General features: G+C 40.4%; 1 protein-coding gene across 3 annotated transcripts in view; it reads right to left on the reverse strand.

The window, feature by feature from the left end:
• Positions 1-3,634: 3,634 nt before the first annotated feature.
• KAT2B (lysine acetyltransferase 2B) overlaps positions 3,635-19,220 on the reverse strand; it is a 103,394-nt gene continuing 87,808 nt past the window's right edge. For 2 of the 3 annotated variants that reach the window (XM_079922479.1, XM_079922481.1), the window contains exons 13-18: positions 16,761-16,904; positions 12,149-12,263; positions 10,568-10,604; positions 10,267-10,330; positions 10,084-10,168; positions 3,635-6,188 (exon numbers count right to left, since the gene is read on the reverse strand). In XM_079922479.1, coding sequence (XP_079778605.1) covers positions 5,995-6,188; positions 10,084-10,168; positions 10,267-10,330; positions 10,568-10,604; positions 12,149-12,263; positions 16,761-16,904 — 639 coding nt within the window. In that variant the 3' untranslated portion in view covers positions 3,635-5,994. The remainder of the gene's footprint in view (positions 6,189-10,083; positions 10,169-10,266; positions 10,331-10,567; positions 10,605-12,148; positions 12,264-16,760; positions 16,905-19,220) is intronic. The other variant, XM_079922480.1, reaches the window with a different exon arrangement.

The following is a 19,220-nucleotide window of genomic DNA, read 5'->3' on the forward strand; positions in this document are numbered from 1 at the left end:
CAACACAAAAGTCCATCGACAGATGAATGGATAAAGAAGATGTAGTTTATATATTGGGTTGGCCAAAATGTGCCTTCGGTTTTTAAGTAAAATAAAAGACACATTTTTCATTTTCGCCAAGAACTTTATTGAACAACATATTCACCCTTTTGTTCCACTACCTTCTGCCATTTCTCAGGCCACTTCATAATTCCATCTTTCCAAAACTTTTTACTTTTGAGCAAAGAACTGTTCAATGTGCCTTTTACAGTCTTCCAGGGAATTGAAATTTTTTTCATTAAGACAATTTTGTAAAGACCTAAATAAATGGAAATGCAAAGGTGCAATGTCCAGTGAATACGGCAGATGAATCAGAACTTGCCACAGAGCAACTAAGCCCGTGCGCCACCACTAAGCCGTGCGCCACAGAGCCGTGCGCCACAGAGCAACTAAGCCCGTGCGCCACCACTACTGAGCCTGTGCTCTAGAGCCTGTGAGCCACAACTACTGAAGCCTGTGCACCTAGAGACCATGCTCTGCAACAAGAGAAGCCACCGCAACGAGAAGCCCATGCACCACAATGAAGAGTGGCCCCCGCTCGCCGCAACTAGAGAAAGTCCCTGCGCAGCAACAAAGATCCAACTCAGCCAAAAATTAATTAATTAATTATTTTTTAAAAAAAGACAACTAAGTGCTACTACAGCCATCTTACAGAAAAAACTGAACGAACCTTTTGGCCGACCCAGTACAATGAAATAATGCCATTTGCAGCAACATGGATGGAACCAGAGATGATCATACTAAGTGAAGTAAGTCAAAATGAGAGGACAAATGCCATATGATATCACTCATGTGGGGAATCTAAAATATGACACAAATGAACTTATCTATGAAACAGAAAGACTCACAGATATAGAGAACAGACTTGTGGTTGCCAAGGGCAAGGGGGTGTGGGGGAGGGATGATGTGGGAGTTTGGAGTTAGCAGATGCAAACTATCATATACAGGATGGATAAACAACAAGGTCCTACTCTATAGCACAGGGAACTACATTCAATATCCTGTGATAACCATAATGGAAAAGAGTATGACAATGCAGGGGACATGAGTTCCATCCGTGGTCCAGGAAGATCCCACATGCCGCGGAGCAACTAAGCCCATGTGCCACAACTACTGAAGCCTGTGCACCCTAGAGCCCGTGCACTGCAACTATTGAGCCTGTGTGCTGCAACTACTGAAGCCCACGTGCCTAGAGCCTTGCTCCGCATCAAGAGAAGCCGCCGCAATGAGATGCCCATGCACTGCAACAATGAGTAGTCCCAGCTCGCTGCAATTAGAGAAAGCCCGTGCACAGCAACGAAGACCCAATGCAGCCAAAAAAAAACCATCTATCTATATATAGATATAACTGAATCACTTTGCTGTACAGCAGAAATTAACACAATATTGTAAATCAACTATACTTCAATTTAAAAAATATATATATATATATATATGATGTTAAGTTGTGCACAGAGCTACAACCATACAAGTGTGTTTGGGTATGTTGAGAAGCAGTGCTGATGCACTGACTTACAGTATGAACCAAGTGTGTGTTCTACTCAACTCTAAAACAGCCAACAGCAACCCAACCTAAGGACTTTATCACCTTTGCCTGTGTTTGTTGTTGGACTGCCCTATCAAACAAAAAGGCAGAGTATCTGTTCCTAGATATTTTTAGCATAAGTTAGATATCCACCGAATAACTGTCAAAAATGGGAAGTTAACAGAGCAAAGAACAGAGACCAGTGAATTTCAGGACAGGTCCAAGAACCAAGCGAGCCAGTATGCAGAAAGCTTATTTTGAGAAGGTCCTTTGGTGCAACAAATTTTCTAAGGGATTTCTTTAAAAGAACTTCAAACCTAGATAAACAAAAACCGATAAACCTTCGTTTCAGCTCAGGAAATTACACACACACAAATAACATTTTTTAAGCTCACTCTGCCAAGGTGGTGGTACTGGGCTTCCCAGTAACAAGAGGGAGGCAGGAAGATTGACTCGGGCTTTCCTGGCTTTTCTCTGCTTTGTTGAAATTATTGCTTTTAATAAACCCAAAGAAAATCTCCGCTTTTAATAAATCCAAAGAAAATCTCCAGCTTTGAAATTGTTAGCTTCCTTTTTCCCCCAAAATGCAAAGATGCCCACACACAGAAACCAAGGCATAAATATACATGAATTACATTTGAAAACTTTTCGTGATACCTACGGGTGTTGTCTCACCTCTGAAGTCCTCTGCTTACTTTGTCGAGAGTCTTCCTCCAAAATGCACCTGAAAACCTTCTTCCGCTTGTTTTTGTTTTTCTAACTTCATGTTCATCTCTTTACCTAACGGGGACGTTACTGACACTACTTTCCCCTGTCAATCTCCATCCAATACTAATATTAATAGCACCGATGCACCCAAAGGAGAAAGTCCTACCAAGAGCCTGAAGACTCGAGTAAGAGCACCGATCTCCTTCCCTGCTGCCACCGTCCCCACCCACAGCCACCACCTCTACCTTCTTTTCTGCCAGGAAAAAAATGTTTGAATAGTCAATAAATCTAAACCTATGTTTCAAGACGATTTAAGAAAAAAAAATAAGTCATCTTAATTACTGCATCTTAAATAAGAACATGCAGCCGATATGACCTTTGATATTCCAGAGTAGTTGCCCTCTTCTCTTGGGGTTTTCTACTTTGCTAAGTAAAGGTAAGGGCCAGAGAAGAACTGCTCAGAACAATAGGGAAAAGGCCAAGGGCTGCCACCAATAACCCTTCCTTTGACATTGTTAGCTTCCTTTTTCCACAAAAAAAGCAAAGATGCCCCCCCCCCCCCGCCACAGAAACCAAGGCATAAATATACATGAATTACACTTGAAAACTTTTCGTGATACCTACGGGTGTTGTCTCACCTCTGAAGTCCTCTGCTTACTTTGTCGAGAGTCTTCCTCCAAAGCTCTTAGAAGCTTTTAAATAAACACCAAGGAGCTGGTCTGAAGAATATCAGCTTAAAGGGGTGGTACATTATTAACCTGTCCATAGTACCTCAGTCTGATCCTGTTTCTACTCCTTAGGTTGCAAAATTATAAATTTTACTTCCAGGTAACATGAAAACCACAAAGTCGTCTTTTCCCTCTTTTCTTCTGATGAATACAACCAGAGTTGAGATTTTTGACCATGGATAGATGGGCTGGGATGGGAGGGCAACCTAGTCTTCGCTCTGGATGTTTACTTTTCCGTAGAAGGACATCCCTCAGCCCCGGCTTCCCTCTGCCCCTCATGCCTCCCTCCCCCGGGAGGAACCTGCCTCATTGATGAGTTAAGGGAAGGAAGTGGCCTAGCTCTGCTCCTTCCTCACCTGTACCTCTTTGGAGTTGACCTGCCTTCAGACAGCATCACTGTCCTGGGCCGTGCACTAAGCTTAAGGGTAAAAGGCCCTGCCTTGGTAGGGGGACGTCCGCAGTGGTGCAGAGCTGCTGGCAACTGGTGAGTCAACCACATCCTGGGGTTCCATATCAGAAAGCCCATTTTCCATAGATACACAAGTCACAACCTCCAAAACGCATTTTATTATTTATAAAGATGTTTTGGCCATCATGTGCCTTAATCAGTTGACTGCTTAGCTGGTTCAAAATTCAGAAAGGAAGTGGTGTGCTCTTTGGTGGGTACTCATACCCCAACAGGATAAAGTTTACTTTCCTACACTCAGCACTTTGAGTAACAGTAGAAGCTCATATGGGAGATGTCTAAAAATCTGCTGTATTTTTTTCTGTCCCTCTCCTCATTCATCTATCTCACAGATGCAAAGTAGAAAAACTGGGGGCGAGTGCGGGACTGTTTCTAAAACCATAACACTCTTCTTTAGCTGGATGTTTTTCCTGAGTGTCAATGGGCAAGATGCAGTGGATCATTCCAGAGACACAGTAAGTGTCTCTCCTCTTGAAAATCTCTCACTGATGGGCTGTGAATTTTTTTGAAACTTCACACAAATGCAACAATTCTGAACACCTTCCTCGACATGCTTACGACCTAAGAACTAAGGATGTAATCAGTCATCAAACAGATCGTACATTCGCCCTGTAAACTCAATCTGCCAGAAGAAGAAAACACACCACCAGATTAAGAGCTTTTTAAAATATAATTTAAAACTATTTTGTACCAGTACAATATATTAATTTTACAAATGTAAAATTTTATCCGCTGTTAAAGCATTTGCAAAAACCACACATCCTACTTCAGCTTTATTGCACAATATCTATAAGAAAATATTAATTTTTAAATTAGAAAACATAAAAATGCTTTCAATATAGAAGAGACAATCTGATTTTAAAGACAATACTCTATAAGAATGTCTACCCAGAAAATAACAAACTTTCACAGGATACCAAGCTGGCCAGATGCTTCGGCAGATCCAGTACAAAGCACTGTGGAAAACCAGTCCAAGTTACTTAATCCAAACTGTATCATCCTTCTTCATTAGAAATCCAGATGCCACACAAGGTGGTTTCTTATACTTTAAAAAGTTGAGGCATTTCTCAGTTGTGAGCATTCTGAATATATCTTACACATTAAAAACAATCCTTCCAACTTCACAGCCATCTGCAGGGTTTTTTCCTTCATGCAGATTATCTCTGGCAATTGTGTTTAATGTCTATCAAATAATCATTTCAATTCTTTTATGCTGATAGAAAACATCAAGTTAAATATACCTTTAAACCTAGTCCTTTACAAAAATCAGTTTATAAATTTGTATCATAAAAATTAGTGTCGAGACCATCAAGGTGGCCTTCGTTTGTTTTACATGAGTTGGTTCTCTCAGAGTTGGGATGGCGGACGTCCCACTTTTCAATGTAGTGTTAATCAGGAAATGAATCCAAGCACTAAGCTGGAATCCCAAGACGGGTTAATAAGGTTGTATGATGGATTTTAGTGGGATAGTATTACCCTGGGTATATATACCAACGTAGGTATTAAAATACTGACAGCAAATCTTGGTGGTAATTTAATTCATCTCCAACAATGAATATAATCTGGAGATGCAAAAGGAAAAATGTTCATAAATACAGTATCAGGGGGGTTGTGTGTATTGTAGAAAGGGCAAAAAATCCTTATTTAATAGAACAAGGATTCACTAAATTTGATACATTAAATAGATTATACATCTTTTTTTTGTTAAAGTATGTTGATTCCATCTCAGGTGTTTTCAAATGGATGCCTTTGTGGCCCAGGAAATTGCCTTTTGGAACTTACGGCCTGCATAAGCAAAGTCAAATATAGTATTACACACTCGTGTAGAGAAAGAAATCATTAAAATAGTGGTTATGCACTCACAAGTTTGTTGTAGGTAGACAGAATTATCAAAAACCCAGATGCTTATAAAAGTTTGCACTATTTAGAATTTCTTCCTTAGGAATCAAAGTAGTCGCTTTCTGGAACTGCATTTTTTTCAGAACTGCTCAAAGCACCTCACCTAGATGACTGTTTTTTAAAAATATATATAAAAAGTCTACCATGAGACTTCAAACATCACATATTTCACCTTTTACGGGCTTTTTATCATGCATCCCTTCCTTTAAAGTCCTTCAGAATAAAATAAAAATAAACTCTCACATTCCATTAGAAAAAAAGGGAAACATTCATGGTCTGAAAATTTTCTGCATTCCCCCAAATCTTGGTACTATGTGCAATTTCCTCATATACAAAATTTGAGGAAACCCCTGATCATCTATTATTGAATAGTCAGCTAATGGACATGCCATAGAAAGTTGACATTAATTGTAGTGAATAGATTAAAATCTATTCCATAAAATAAAAATGTTCTATGACTTCAATTTAAATACATATCTGAAAAGCTAAGAGGAGGTTTTCTGTTTGTTTTTTAAAAGTGCTAATTATTACAAGTATCTTCAATACATTAGGTCCAATTCTTTGTAAAACTAAACCATGCTTTAGGCACACTGCTTGATGAGTTTCTAAGAAGCAGAGGAAAAAAAATATCACTTGTCAATTAATCCAGCTTCCTTAATTTTACTGAAGAAGAATTTCTCCAGGATATTGGCACATTTGTAGTATTCACTCTCAGGGGGGTTGTACTCTTTGCAATTGGTAAAGACGCGCTGTAAGTCTGCCATGAATAATTTCTTAGACACGTAGTACCTATTCTTGAGGCGTTCGCTCATGGTTTTCAGATCTGCACAGGAAAAAAAAATATTAGCCATCTTTGACTCCTTTTAAACCAACCAGCTGACAAAAGTGAGACGGGGAAAGAAATCTATGTCATCAGTTTGATCACATTTTCACCATCCCAATATCTTTCTTTAAGAGAAATTCGTATGATCAAGGAAAACAGTTCTTGAGTCTTATGTTCTTCCTTTTGTGAGGGTATCCTGTGCAAAATCACAGTGTTTTAACATTGAAGGGACCATTATTAGTCATCTGGCCCAATCCCCTCTTCAGCACGAGGAAGCTAAGTAGATTAGCAGCAATAAGTACGATGAACTAAGTACTGTTAGCTCTTCATTCAGAATTATACAGAAGAGGCTTTGTCTATACATGGAGCACAGCAGGTGGAACATTTGTATCGAATCATTTCATTACTTAAATCAGAACAATCAGACTGAGTTTGTTTCTCTAAATTCACAGTTGTTCTGGTGCTGTAGAGATAGAACTAAAATGGAGAAACAGATCATAAATACATCTGCAAATATACCAGTGACCTTGCATGTAAAATGGTTCCAGTGAATTTAGTTTCATGCTCCATCAGTGAAATAAGAATGACAAACTTTACTTAATAATCTATTTTCTAAAGCAAGTAAGCCTTGCAAGACAATTGTCAAAAAGAATATTTTCCCAATATATCTACTTGCTTTAAATTATTTTACAAAGGAAAACAATGCTTCATCTAAACTTGTAAGAATATAATGAGGCTTCTTTAATCTTCACTCTCAGAACCAATTTAAAGAATTCCACGAAGATTAGAAGATGCTAACATTTGTCTACTTATAGGTCCCTAGTTGTCTCTAAGTCTGGTTCTATCATTAAAAATTATATCAACTAGGGCCTCCCTGGTGGCGCAGTGGTTGAGAGTCCGCCTGCCGATGCAGGGGACACAGGTTCACGCCCCGGTCTGGGAAGATCCCACATGCCGCGGAGTGGCTGGGCCCGTGAGCCATGGCTGCTGAGCCTGCGCGTCCGGAGCCTGTGCTCCGCAACGGGAGAGGCCACAACAGTGAGAGGCCCTCATACCGCAAAAAAAAAAAAAAAAAAAAAAAAAATTATATCAACTGTTAAATTGGATTAGCAGATACACACTACTATATATAAAATAAACAACAAGGTCCTACTGTATAGCACAGGGAACTGTAATAAACCAAAATGGAAAAGAATATGAAAAAAATTATATAAACTCTGCATGAAAAAATAAGTCAAAATCACTAAAGAAATACTTCTGACTACCAACAACCCAAATTCCCACTATATTATCAAATTTTCCAGAGGGAGAGAAACTGACAACCAAATACACTGGGATTATCATTTAATAAGATAAATAAACTTATGTGCAACATCCCAAAATGGGGAGAAATTCATTTGCAGCAAAATCCTAATCTACCACAAAACTCCAAAGGAAAAATAGGAAATATCTGCTTTCACCTATTTCCTTTGACTAAAGCCTTTTTTTTTTTTTTAAATAAAGCCTATCTTGGTTAGAAGTATGTCATCACAAATGTGAATTCAACTTTCCATTTTCTTTCTTCTCTAACTGAAATAGTTCGGAGGGAGAGAAAAACTGAAAAGTATTAAGCTACACAAAGGCTTGACAAATAGCCCAGTAAACGTGTCACCTGAGTGTAACTGAACAGCTGAAGAGGTGCTCTCGTTGAATAAAGAAAGAGCAGTGGAACCGGCCTCTCTGGGTAAAACTGGATGCTTACCCTCCTCCCACCTAAATGCCCACCACTTAGGATATGCTGCCTGATATCATGTTTACGATGTTTAGAAGGAAGAGACGTGTGACCAAAAGAGAAAAAAAAAAAAAGTAAAGGGGGAAAAAATGAAACTTGACACAAAGAAGTTTACACAAAAGCTCTCCCCACTAGTTTTTGGAAGGCGGGAGGAAAGGAGCGATGGGGAGAGCCTCAAATACAGCAGAAACAAATCATGAAAGTGTTTGGAGCTTTCTGAATAATTACAACCAACTCTGCATGTTTCCTTTCTCTATTTCCTTTCCATTCTAAAGTTATAGATAACAGCTTCCTTCCTCTGGCCTTCTTAGAAGCTTTTGGTTGACCAAATGGCCTGGGTTACAAAAGAAGGTGACTGAACACTAGTGAAAACAAACATGGAGACACCACTAAATTACTCATTAAATCCCCAAAAGTTGGGAATTCTGGGTAAATAGGAAAGCCCTGCCTACCTGCCTAGCTACCCATGTGTGGGAAGCTTGGGCCACACCTCAGACGCTGTACTGAACGCCATTTCCTTAACGAAACAGGTTGGATCTCATCCATATGGAAGAAAAGAGGTTTTTTTAGGGCATGGGGGTGGGGGGGAAGAGAAGAAATGTTTTTTGAAAAAGCCATGAAGGCAATGGCAGAAAAAGTGAAATTACCAATTGTCAGTCTGTCCTCAAAGACATGACCATCTTCGGGGCAAGGACATCCCAAGAAAACAAAGCATGGCTCCAACCAAAGAGCACCATCTACTGTTTTCAATAACGCTGCTTACGCACACCTCAGCCCACCACTGGCCTTGCTCAGTGGGGTCAACTGTCCCCTCACGAGCATTCAGCTGTGCGCACAAGTGGCGTCCGGCTGGCGAGGTTCCCACCCTTCTCTGGCTGGACCAAGCAGAAAGCTTCCAGAGGGCAGGCTGGGAGTTGGCTATGACAGACAGGACCCACTGGACCTGCCACCGCAGGGCTTCAGAGTGCACACGGACAGGGCCGAAAACCGTTCTCCCCAGGCTCACGCAACCTCCCTTGAGCATTTCACAAAAGAACTTGAGGCAGCCCAGGTGACGAGGATGCCAAGGTCAGGTAAGTTTGGAAATGGACTTAAAGGGTTTTAGCAGATTTTTCACATCCTGGGAAATACTGATTCCCAAGTCAGCCTTCCATTCAGAATTCTACACTCCTTCAACACTTACTCTGATTTTCATGTACTGAAATACACAGAAGCGAGGCAGATAGAAAAGGGAAAGAAAAGCGTACGGATGTGTGTCCACTTTAAGGACCAGAGACTACTGAAATCATTACCACCACTGTGTAGAGCATTCGTGTGATAATGCCACAGAAAAAGCTACAAATAACTCTGTTATCGGGGAGCTAATGGATCCCTTTCACTCTTCCTTTCACATCTTAATACCTTCTTAGCACCAGGTAGAAAAGGGACAGAAGATACAGGCCCTCTCCAGAAAAATGGCCACACAGCTGATTGGAAAAAAAAAAAAAAAATTCAGCTCGTGGTCTGTCATCTGCACAATGCCAAATTAGTTTAATTTGGGGATTCTCAATTGAGTCAATTAATCATTCCTTTTAGCCTGGTGCAGACACAGCAGCAAATTCCACAATTCTACATTTCTAAAGGCATTTCTTTTGTTTGTTTGGGGATGTGGGACCAAGCTTAAAATAGGAGTATAATTAGCGACACTCAGTCTCCTTCAAGAGCGTGGAAAATCAAGGGCTGCATTAATGATTATTTCTCCATCTAAGAGTACAGCAGTCAAGCGGCTTGATCTAACTTCGTCTGTTTACCTTCAAAAATTCTCAGACTCTCCAAGCATATCAAGAGAACAAGCTGCTGTTTTTCCATTTGCAACCAAACTGAATATAATCAAGGTTATGTCCACACAGCTGACTCTCATCTCCAGTGCTGTCTGCAGCTCGCATCGATGGTGTGGGCGCTACAGGGCAGCAGCGGGAGCCTAATGAACACGGCCATCCCCTCCCCTTTACCCCTCCTGCTCTGATTCCACCGGCCCTCCACCCTACAACAGAAGAGTGCACATCAACCTCGGCACCCCTTTGTCCCCCACACCGCCATCCAGAGAGTTTTAAATCTATACTTAGAAAATGTTAATGGCATTACCCATGGGGAACCTTATAACTTCATAATATCCCGGAGCTTCTGTTCTCTTCACGGGTTCCATGAAGGGCCAAGCGCTTTGATGGCTCTTGGGTAAAGAAAAAAGTAAGGTATCTAATATGGAAATGCCATGTGGGAAATCATTTCAAAATATTTGCATGAGGTGAAGGAAAACAAAACACCCACCTTCACCTGCTGGAGGATGCTCTTGAGGGTGCTATAAAGCTGGTCGGGGTCTTTGGGCTCTTTACTTGAAAGGAAAAGAATAAACAAGAAGGAACAATGATTAGTTTTCTCTTCTCTTGCCAAGTGATTCCAGCTCATTTTTACAGAAACTTAAAATTAGAACCATTCCAGAATTTTTTATGAAAACTGAAACCTAACAAGTGGTGTGATGGTGACTACAATCAGTTTGCCTGTTTTCTCTAAGTTTCTGGGAGGGGAAAAAGAACACTTGCATTAATATCCTCTGGCCCATCATACTTACCTCTTCTCTTTTCCACTCGGTTTCCAGCCTGTCTCTCCTATATATCAACAAAATTAAACACTGAATGAGAACTGCTTTTGGTCAAGAGCATAACATATTTAATAGTTATCAAAAATACAATAAATTATAGCCACGACTCAATAAATGTCTATATCTGCAGAGTCTGAACTTAACTACAGTTAATTCTTTACTTCCTCATACACCTAACAATACAAAACATTTCCAAGACTGACATTGCTCTGTCTGTTAGTACTTTTTAAAGCAGGAACTTCAACCTTTCAGAGGAAAGCATAAAAAACAAATATGTCTGGTACTGTGGGTGTGTATTTTTTTAAAACCCTAAGTCACGGTTTTTGCTAATCACCCTGTGAAAGAGTTAAGCTGTTGTTTTAGGTTGGAACAAACTCTGTCCTGGTCTCTAGTTTATTTGGGGCAGACCCTGCTTGTAATGCAAGATGGTTTACTGTAGCAGAAAGAAGACACAGCCTGGAGTCCAACTGACCAGGACTGATTTCTTGTTCTCTCCTTAAAAGCTAATGTACCCGAGATAAGTTAGTCAACCTTTGCCTCTGTTAATCAACCTATAAAACAGAACTCCAAAACTGAGCTGATGTGATTCCTTTTGAGATTAGTTGATATATGTAAAAACACACGAAACAAACAAACAAACAGAAGAATGCCTGGCACATGTAGGCATCCAGTGACAGGGGAGCTATTAATAAGATAATACACGGAAGCAAAATTTCCAGGTCTGAGAAGGAAAGTAAGATCTGCTGTAGGGTATACTCTGTAATGAAGAAATATATCTTGCCCATATAATGTCTTATTTTCTCTGGAGAATTTTAGTTTGTTTGCTTTGGTTTTGTTTATACTAAATCTTCAATATACTGGATGATCCTGGATTTGAACCGAATGAAAGTACCAATATTCATAGCTTTTGATCTACAAAAACAGCTGTTTTAACCCAATACAACTCACCTCTAATATACTCACAGAGAAGAACCCTTGGGAAAACTACTCTAAAATAGGGAACTTGAAACGAAGTATATGCTTTGCAATCATCTTGTTTAGAGGGTTGTGGAAACTAATTCAGCCCAAGCACAGTTCTATGCAGGCTGCACCCAGGAGGGCAGTGAGGCAGGGTACCAACAGCAAGATGTCTCGAGGAGGCCAGGATGGGGCTGCTACTATTCCTGACATGCACTGGCCATGCGCTGTTTAAGGCTAAAGGGCTTAACCATCCTGAGACTCAACCTTCCCCTCTGAGTAGAATTCCCTGCCACCAAGGTCACATATGGGGAGTGTCCAGCACGGTGTCACAAATAACAGGCTCTCATAACCAACGGACATTAACAGCTACAACAAGAGGTCAACTAAGTTCTCTTCCGGTTTGTTTGCACTGGGCAACAGAGAAAAGATGTAAAAGGAAAGCATTTGCTCCCTTCTTAAAGACTACAATAACACAAATGGAGACAGACAGGGGAGGAAGCTTTCCAAATCACTACATTCTGGTATAACTGTTTCCAACACTGTCATGGCATTACCAAAAGGTTTTGCTTTTAGAAGAAGATCTATACATACGAATTCCAGGAATGCTTTCTATGGGGATCTGCCGGACTCCATCTTTAAAACAGGAAAGTCCCGGGTAGACTTTCCGAATCTGGGCTTGTTTTCTTTCTATCAGCTTTTTAATGATCTGTAAAGCACAAGAAGAAAATACGTTTAGTGACAGAAGTCTGTGGCCACAGTTTAAGTCAGTCTATGGAGTCATTTTCCTAACAAAATTGAGTCTTCAGGAAACAAAAGGGTGAATGCTATTAAACAGTAAGACATGAAAGCATTCTATTATACCATGCCTTTAATGTCATTCACCCAGCCGCCTTTGAATACTTGTTCCCTTCCATTGAAAAGAAGCCAATACTGAGAGAACACACTGCCCCAAGGGCCCACTGTCCTCTTTAGTATAAGCGCCAAATGTTTTGCCCCCTCCCCGGGAGCCTCAGCCGCAGCAGCCCAGGCAACGTCAGAACCTCTTCACATCCCTTGACCAGGAACTGTTCCCTTCTACTCGAGGGGCAGACAAACTCACGAAGTCCCCAAAGCCTGGGAGGACGGCTTTCCTATTATTCACATTTTTCAGGGCTTGAGCCCCAACCTATGCTGTCTGCAACCAAAACGCAGCTCTAATGAGCAAAGGCAACACAACCAGGATGGGGGCCACCAGAACTGATTAGGGAATCTTGAGAGGTGTCCGTTTGTTTTATAAAATAATTCCTAATGCCCTGAGGTAACTATTTCCAGAGCAGTTTCCCTTTAAAAAAGGAAAGGAAAAAATAAAATAAAATAGCCCTCACAACTCACCATCTTGAACCATATCATAACTGAATTTTGGAAAACGCAAAACAGTAGCAGTCATTAATTGAATTCACAAAGGAAAACAAAAAAATTCTAGCTCCTAACTGCTTGATCTCAGACATAAGACTGGTAAATGCCATAGCATGAATGCATAACCTTAACAATTAAACGTAGGACTTCATAAAATGAATGGGACTGGCAACATACATTCCTGGTAAATCTACTCAGGGCTGTCCAACAGAAATATCATGTAACCCACCCATGTAATTGAAAATCTTCCAGTAACTACTTTAAAAAAAAAGAAAAAAAAAAGTAACAGGTGTAATTTTAACAATATATTTTTATTTAATCCAATATATCTAAAATATTATCATTGCAGCATATGCTCAAGAGAAAAAAATTATGAGATATTTTACATGTTTTTATTCACACGAGGTCTTCAAAATCAGAGTGTATTTTACACTTACGGTACATCTCAGCTTTGACTGGCCATGCGGCAAGCACCCAATAGCCACGTGTGGCCAGTGGCTACCACCTGGGACAGAGCATATCTAAAACGATGCTCTGCATTTATTTTTAAGTCCAAGTCTTTTTTAAAAAGAATCCTTGGAAACAAACTAAATGTCTATTGACAGATGAATGGATAAAGAAAATGTGGTACATACATAAAATGGAATATTACTCAGCCATAAAAAAGCATAAAATAATGCCATTTGCAGCAACATGGATGGCCCTAGAGATTATCATACTAAGTGAAGTAAATCAGACAAAGAAAGACAATTATCATATGATAGCACTTATATGTGGAATCTAAAAAAAAATGATACAAATGAACTTATTTGCAAAACAGAAACAGACTCAGAGGCACAGAAAACAAACTTATGGTTATCAAAGGGGATGGGGGGGAGGGATAAACTAGGAGTTTGGGGTTAACATATACACACTACTATATATAAAATAGATAAACAGCAAGGTCCTACTGCATAGCACAGGGAACTATACTTAATATTCTGCAATAACCTATAATGGAAAAGAATCTAAAAAAGAATAGATGTGTATAACTCACTTTGCTGTACACCTGAAACCAACACAACATTGTAAACCAACTACATTTCAGTAAAAAAGTTTTTTAAAGAAAGAATTCCAATGACAATTTCTTATATGAAGGCCTTCAGAAAATATAATTTCAAATATAATTTTGAAAGTTTTTTCTCTTCACCAAGGATGCCCTCAAATGTGACAGCCTAGCAGGTGGCTTCCATACCCTCAGGTAGCACCTTGAGGTGACTGGTAATAGAGGTGGGGTGCGGGGGGCTTCGCAACCTCTCTGCACCTCTGAGGATCACTTTGGAGAAAAAGACATTTCACTTCCGTTCCAGTCTCTTATCTTCACCTCCCTAGAAAATATCTTCACTTCATCACCATGTTGTCATCTTTCTCTACTCAAATCCGTCTCTCATTCCACTGCTGTTGGTGTTAGTCTTCCCAAACAGAAAATTGGGGGCAACTCCCCCATCTTTAATATTTCACCAAGTTTTAGCATGTCTTCCTACAAAGATCCCATTGCTTTTCCTCACTCTTACTTTGGCCCCTCCAAGCCCAGTCTCACGTAGCCTCACATGTGAACGGAGATTTAAGAATTACCCCCACTTCCCAGCCCCCCAGACACACCCACACTCAGTCCTGCCTGCTCACGGCCTGTTCACATTTCCTCAAGTAGTGGCCTTCATCACCCACACGCCTATGGTCCCAGGTGTGCAGATACCCATGAATCCACTTATGTTGGGCTCTGAATCTCTGCTCATGCTTGATTCCCTTCCAGGCCACCCCGTCTAGACACGTGTCCCATGACGCCACCTCCGAAGATGTGAGATGATGCTAGGGCTGCTGCATCCCACCCTGCCTTGGAGTCCTCACTCCCCACAGCACTCAGCTCCCACCCACCGCTCCACCTGTGCAACTGCACTGGTTCTCTCTCCACCCCTGCTAACCACAACCACAAGTGACTGCTCTGTACGCTTCCACGGCGGGGAAGACCCTCCATCTCCCTACAATTTGTTCCTTCCCACTATTCGTCCCTACCTTCCCCAAGGGGGTTTCCAGAGCTGGAATAAATGACACTTGTAAACATCACTTGAATTCTGTGGAAGAAGATATTACGTGAATCCAAACACCTTCTTAGGGCGACCTCCGATCTCTCATGCATTCAGTGGTGCGCCTATTAGGGAAGGCTGGAGGCTGAGAGGGAGGTGGCGGGGGAGGAATCCAAGGGGAGAGAAAGGGGAAGGGGATGGGGCGCTGTCTTCTCAAAAGCTGAGGCTTTGCTGCCATCTAAAATAGCTCTGCGCAACGGGCTGCGAATTCAGACCTGCTCATTAAGCCCAGCGGAGAACAGGGAGAGGAGCCTGCTGTGCTTGTATTAACTCTCCAAGCACCCTATGTGGAATTCTGTCTTAGGCTGACGTCTCTGACCAAGAAACAACAGAGGTTGTTTTTATTTTCTAATTTAATAAAAGCCTTTTGCTCACTTCCACGGGAAGCATAAGAACAACTCTGAGCTACTTCAAGTAAAAGGAAAATACTTACTGAGCACCTACTATACACCAGACACTGCGTAAGGAGCTTTACATCTGTTATGTCAGTGACATCTGACAAGTAACCAAGAACTGGGATCAGGGAAATGAGCAGAAACCACAGAACAAAGACAGGTTTAAGGCAGAGGTCTTTTTTGTTACTCGCTAGAGAAAAGTACACTCGAATGAATAACTGAAGTATCAAGTGGGACTGATGTGGGGTGACCCAGGTGCAAATTCCCAGTTTTTGAACTCCAAGAACTAGGGGGACCAAGGGGATGATCCTGGACTTAACACATAAAGTTCATTCATTTAATAAACGGCTTCTGTTACACTCCCCTAATTATGATCTCCGTATGTTTCTTTTCCCTGACCTAGAGAAATGTAAAAATTACTATGTAGTCAAATCTATCAATGTTTTCCTTTATTGCTTCTCTTTTAGTTCATATGCATAAAAGACTTCACCCCAGCATCAGATACCAAATCACTTGGTACTTCCCTTGGCAGTCCAGTAGTTAAGATTCTGCGCTTCTACTGCAGGGGGCGTGGGTTCGATCCCTAGTCGGGGAACTAAGATCCCGCATGTATGCAGTGCGGCCAAAAAAAAAAAAGAGTCCTCTTCAGATAACAAATCACTTACTATTTGGAAGTATAAGCCTTCAGAACGTGCAATGCAGAAGGAGAGGTGAATACAAACTAAGATAAATATGGAAGGTAATGACTAACTGAAATTCAAATGAGTGGATCAAACTAGTGCTCAAGAAGTTCGAAGAGGAATGGAAAACAGGCGGAAGTGGTCCCATCTGTGTGTGTGTGTGTGTGTGTGTGTGTGTGTGTGTGTGTGTGTGTGTGTACATGCACTGGGAGAGGAAGTGGGTAAAAGATGAAGATACCAAGCAAGAGGGTTAAAGCATCAGTAACAGCCTTTGGAGAGTAGTTTACAAAGGGAAATGAAGAGGCGGGTTTGAGAAGGATGCATGAGGCCAGCATGTAAGAGGCCTTGAAGGTGAAATTAAGCTTTACTATCATATTTTACAAGTTTTGTATTTTACACCAATGTAACAGGTACTGACCCCCTTAGAAGTGGTGATTTAGAGAGAAGATAAAGGATACCTTCAAAGAAGAAACCTAGACAAAACAGAGCAAACCGAGGTTATGGTACCCAGCAGACCCACACCCACAGAGCCCAGTGATGCACACTTCACCCCAAAAGAGACTGGTCTGCGCAGACCAGTCGGGTTCCCCCGAGTCAGTCACGTACTTACCTCCTTCTGCTTCTTAATGATGACAGAAAATTCCGTGTATGGGATCTGTGGATTTAGCTCACATCCCATTAAAGTGGCTCCCTCATAATCCTTGATGTAGCCAACATATTTGGTTTTAGGGATTTTAATTTCTTTGGAGAAACCCTGCAAAGTCAATAATTTCATTTATACAGAGGCCTGTGCATCAAACATCCTCTCTGAGTGCAAACTATGTGCTAGGCCTGTCTTGGTGCCCAGCACAGGTCCAAGCTCTCATCCTATTATCCTGGGGAGAATTAGCATGAAACCCTTCCAAGAAGTTCAGAAACATCAAAAATCAACTGTGCAAATAGGAAGCAATTCAACATAAAAAATAAACCTAGTAAAACACAAATAATATTAAAAAGTCTTTAACAAAAATGGCTATTAAGTAAAAATAAGGTTTAATTTTGCATTAAACTGCACAATTTCTCCCAAAGTAGACAGGGGGCCTCTAGGATGCTCCACAAATCAATAACTAACATTGATCTAAATTCTGAAAGCAAAATTTGTCCAAAAATATAGCAATAAGAACCTTGATGTTGAGGAAATGAAACACCTACTTGACAGGCAAAAAAATTCCAGACGGGCTTCCCTGGTGGCGCAGTGGTTAAGAATCTGCCTGCCGATGCAAGGGACACGGGTTCGAGCCCTGGTCCAGGAAGATCCCACATGCCACGGAACAACTAAGCCCGTGCGCCACAACTACTGAGCCTGCGTTCTAGAGCTCGCGAGCCACAACTACTGAGCCCACGTGACTAGAGCCCGTGCTCTGCAACAAGAAAAGCCACCACAATGAGAAGCCCGCGTACCGCAACGAAGAGTAGCCCCGCTCCCCCCAGCTAGAAAAAGCCCACGCGCAGCAACGAAGACCCAACGTAGCCAAAAATAAAATAAAATAAATAAATTTATTAAAAAACAGAAAAACTTCCAGACCATCACGACAGTGGTTGTTTCAGTGATATTAACGCTTTGCAGTATATTAATTTACATACTTTAAGCTGTAATAATATAGTTAGACAGGGCATATAGTCATATATCTACAACGACTTTCTTTATGGTGCCTATTTCAAATTTTTGCAGAAAATTACTTGGACTTTAAATTTCCTGCCTCCTCTTTTAGCAAAAACTTATTTTCCAAGCAATTATTGACATCAGCCTCAAAGAGGACCACAGACAAATCATTTAAGAAGCATGCCTGAGATTTCTTCTCTACAACGTTGTTACTGCCTAGGAAAGCTGACACTCAAGCCCCCAGTAAAACAAACCCATTGAGTTCTCTCTAGTGAGTTTTATTACAAAAGTCACAAAGGCATCCTAAAGAATGAGGAGAAAATAAATAGGAGGTTACTTATCTGCCATCAGAGGAGTGAAAGCTTTCTAATCATATAAGGACTTGTATTTTAAAAAGAGGTTAATAGATTGTATGTAATAAAATCTTTTAAATTCTGTACATTAAAAAAAATCCATAAGCAATGTGGAAAAACAAATGACAAACGGGAGAAAAACCATAAAATAAAAGGTTACTATCTTTATATATCTGAGTTCTCATAGATCAATATGAAAATAAATATTTTAATAGAAGAAGAGGCAAAATGCAATGAATTGGCAATTCAAAATAAGAAGAAATACAAAGGGTCAATGAACAAGGAAAAACAAGTCAAACTTCACAATAATCAAATAAATGCAAACATGCACAATTTGTCACCTAGGAAAGCGGTAAAAAAATATATATTTTTTTCAATTATGAACTTGTTTCCTGAGCTCCCTTATACATTGCTGACAAGAGGAGAAATTATTTGGCAGTGCATAACAAAACCTTAAATACTTCTGGAAGCGCACATTCACACATGGACACTTACTTAAAAAAATACCTAAATGTCCCCCAAATGTGGTATTGGTTTAATAAATTATTCTCCATTTATACAACAAAATTTCAGAGAAGCATCAAAAATCATATTTGAAAAGTCAGACTATATTAAGTTAAACACGTAAGTGATTACATTACATGCAATAATGAGCCAATTTTTGTATTTATATACAGACAAACACACACAGAGAAAAAATACTAGAAGAGTATCTGTCAAAATGTTAACAGTAAATTTCTCTAGGTGGTAGAATTACAAGCAGTTTTTCTTCTTTTCTTTGTGCTTCATTTCATTTTCCAAAATTTCTACAGTAACTATACATTACTTTTGTCATCAGAAAAGTAAATGGAAAATGTTTAGGAATTTAGAATTACAGAGCACTATTAAAAAATATGTAGCAAAGTATAATCCTCAGAGTGCTGAGATGGAAACTTCTGACAGAAAGAACTAAGAAGCAGCCAAGCTCCCAGCCGCCTGTGTGCTGTTGGACCAGGATGGTCTGGAACCCCTTGTAAACATCATAATTTCCTCTCTGCTGTCATAAATGAAGGTCTGCCAGAGACTGAATCTGTTT

Source organism: Stenella coeruleoalba, assembly GCF_951394435.1.
Source record: "Stenella coeruleoalba genome assembly, chromosome: 5".
Taxonomy (NCBI): domain Eukaryota; kingdom Metazoa; phylum Chordata; class Mammalia; order Artiodactyla; family Delphinidae; genus Stenella; species Stenella coeruleoalba.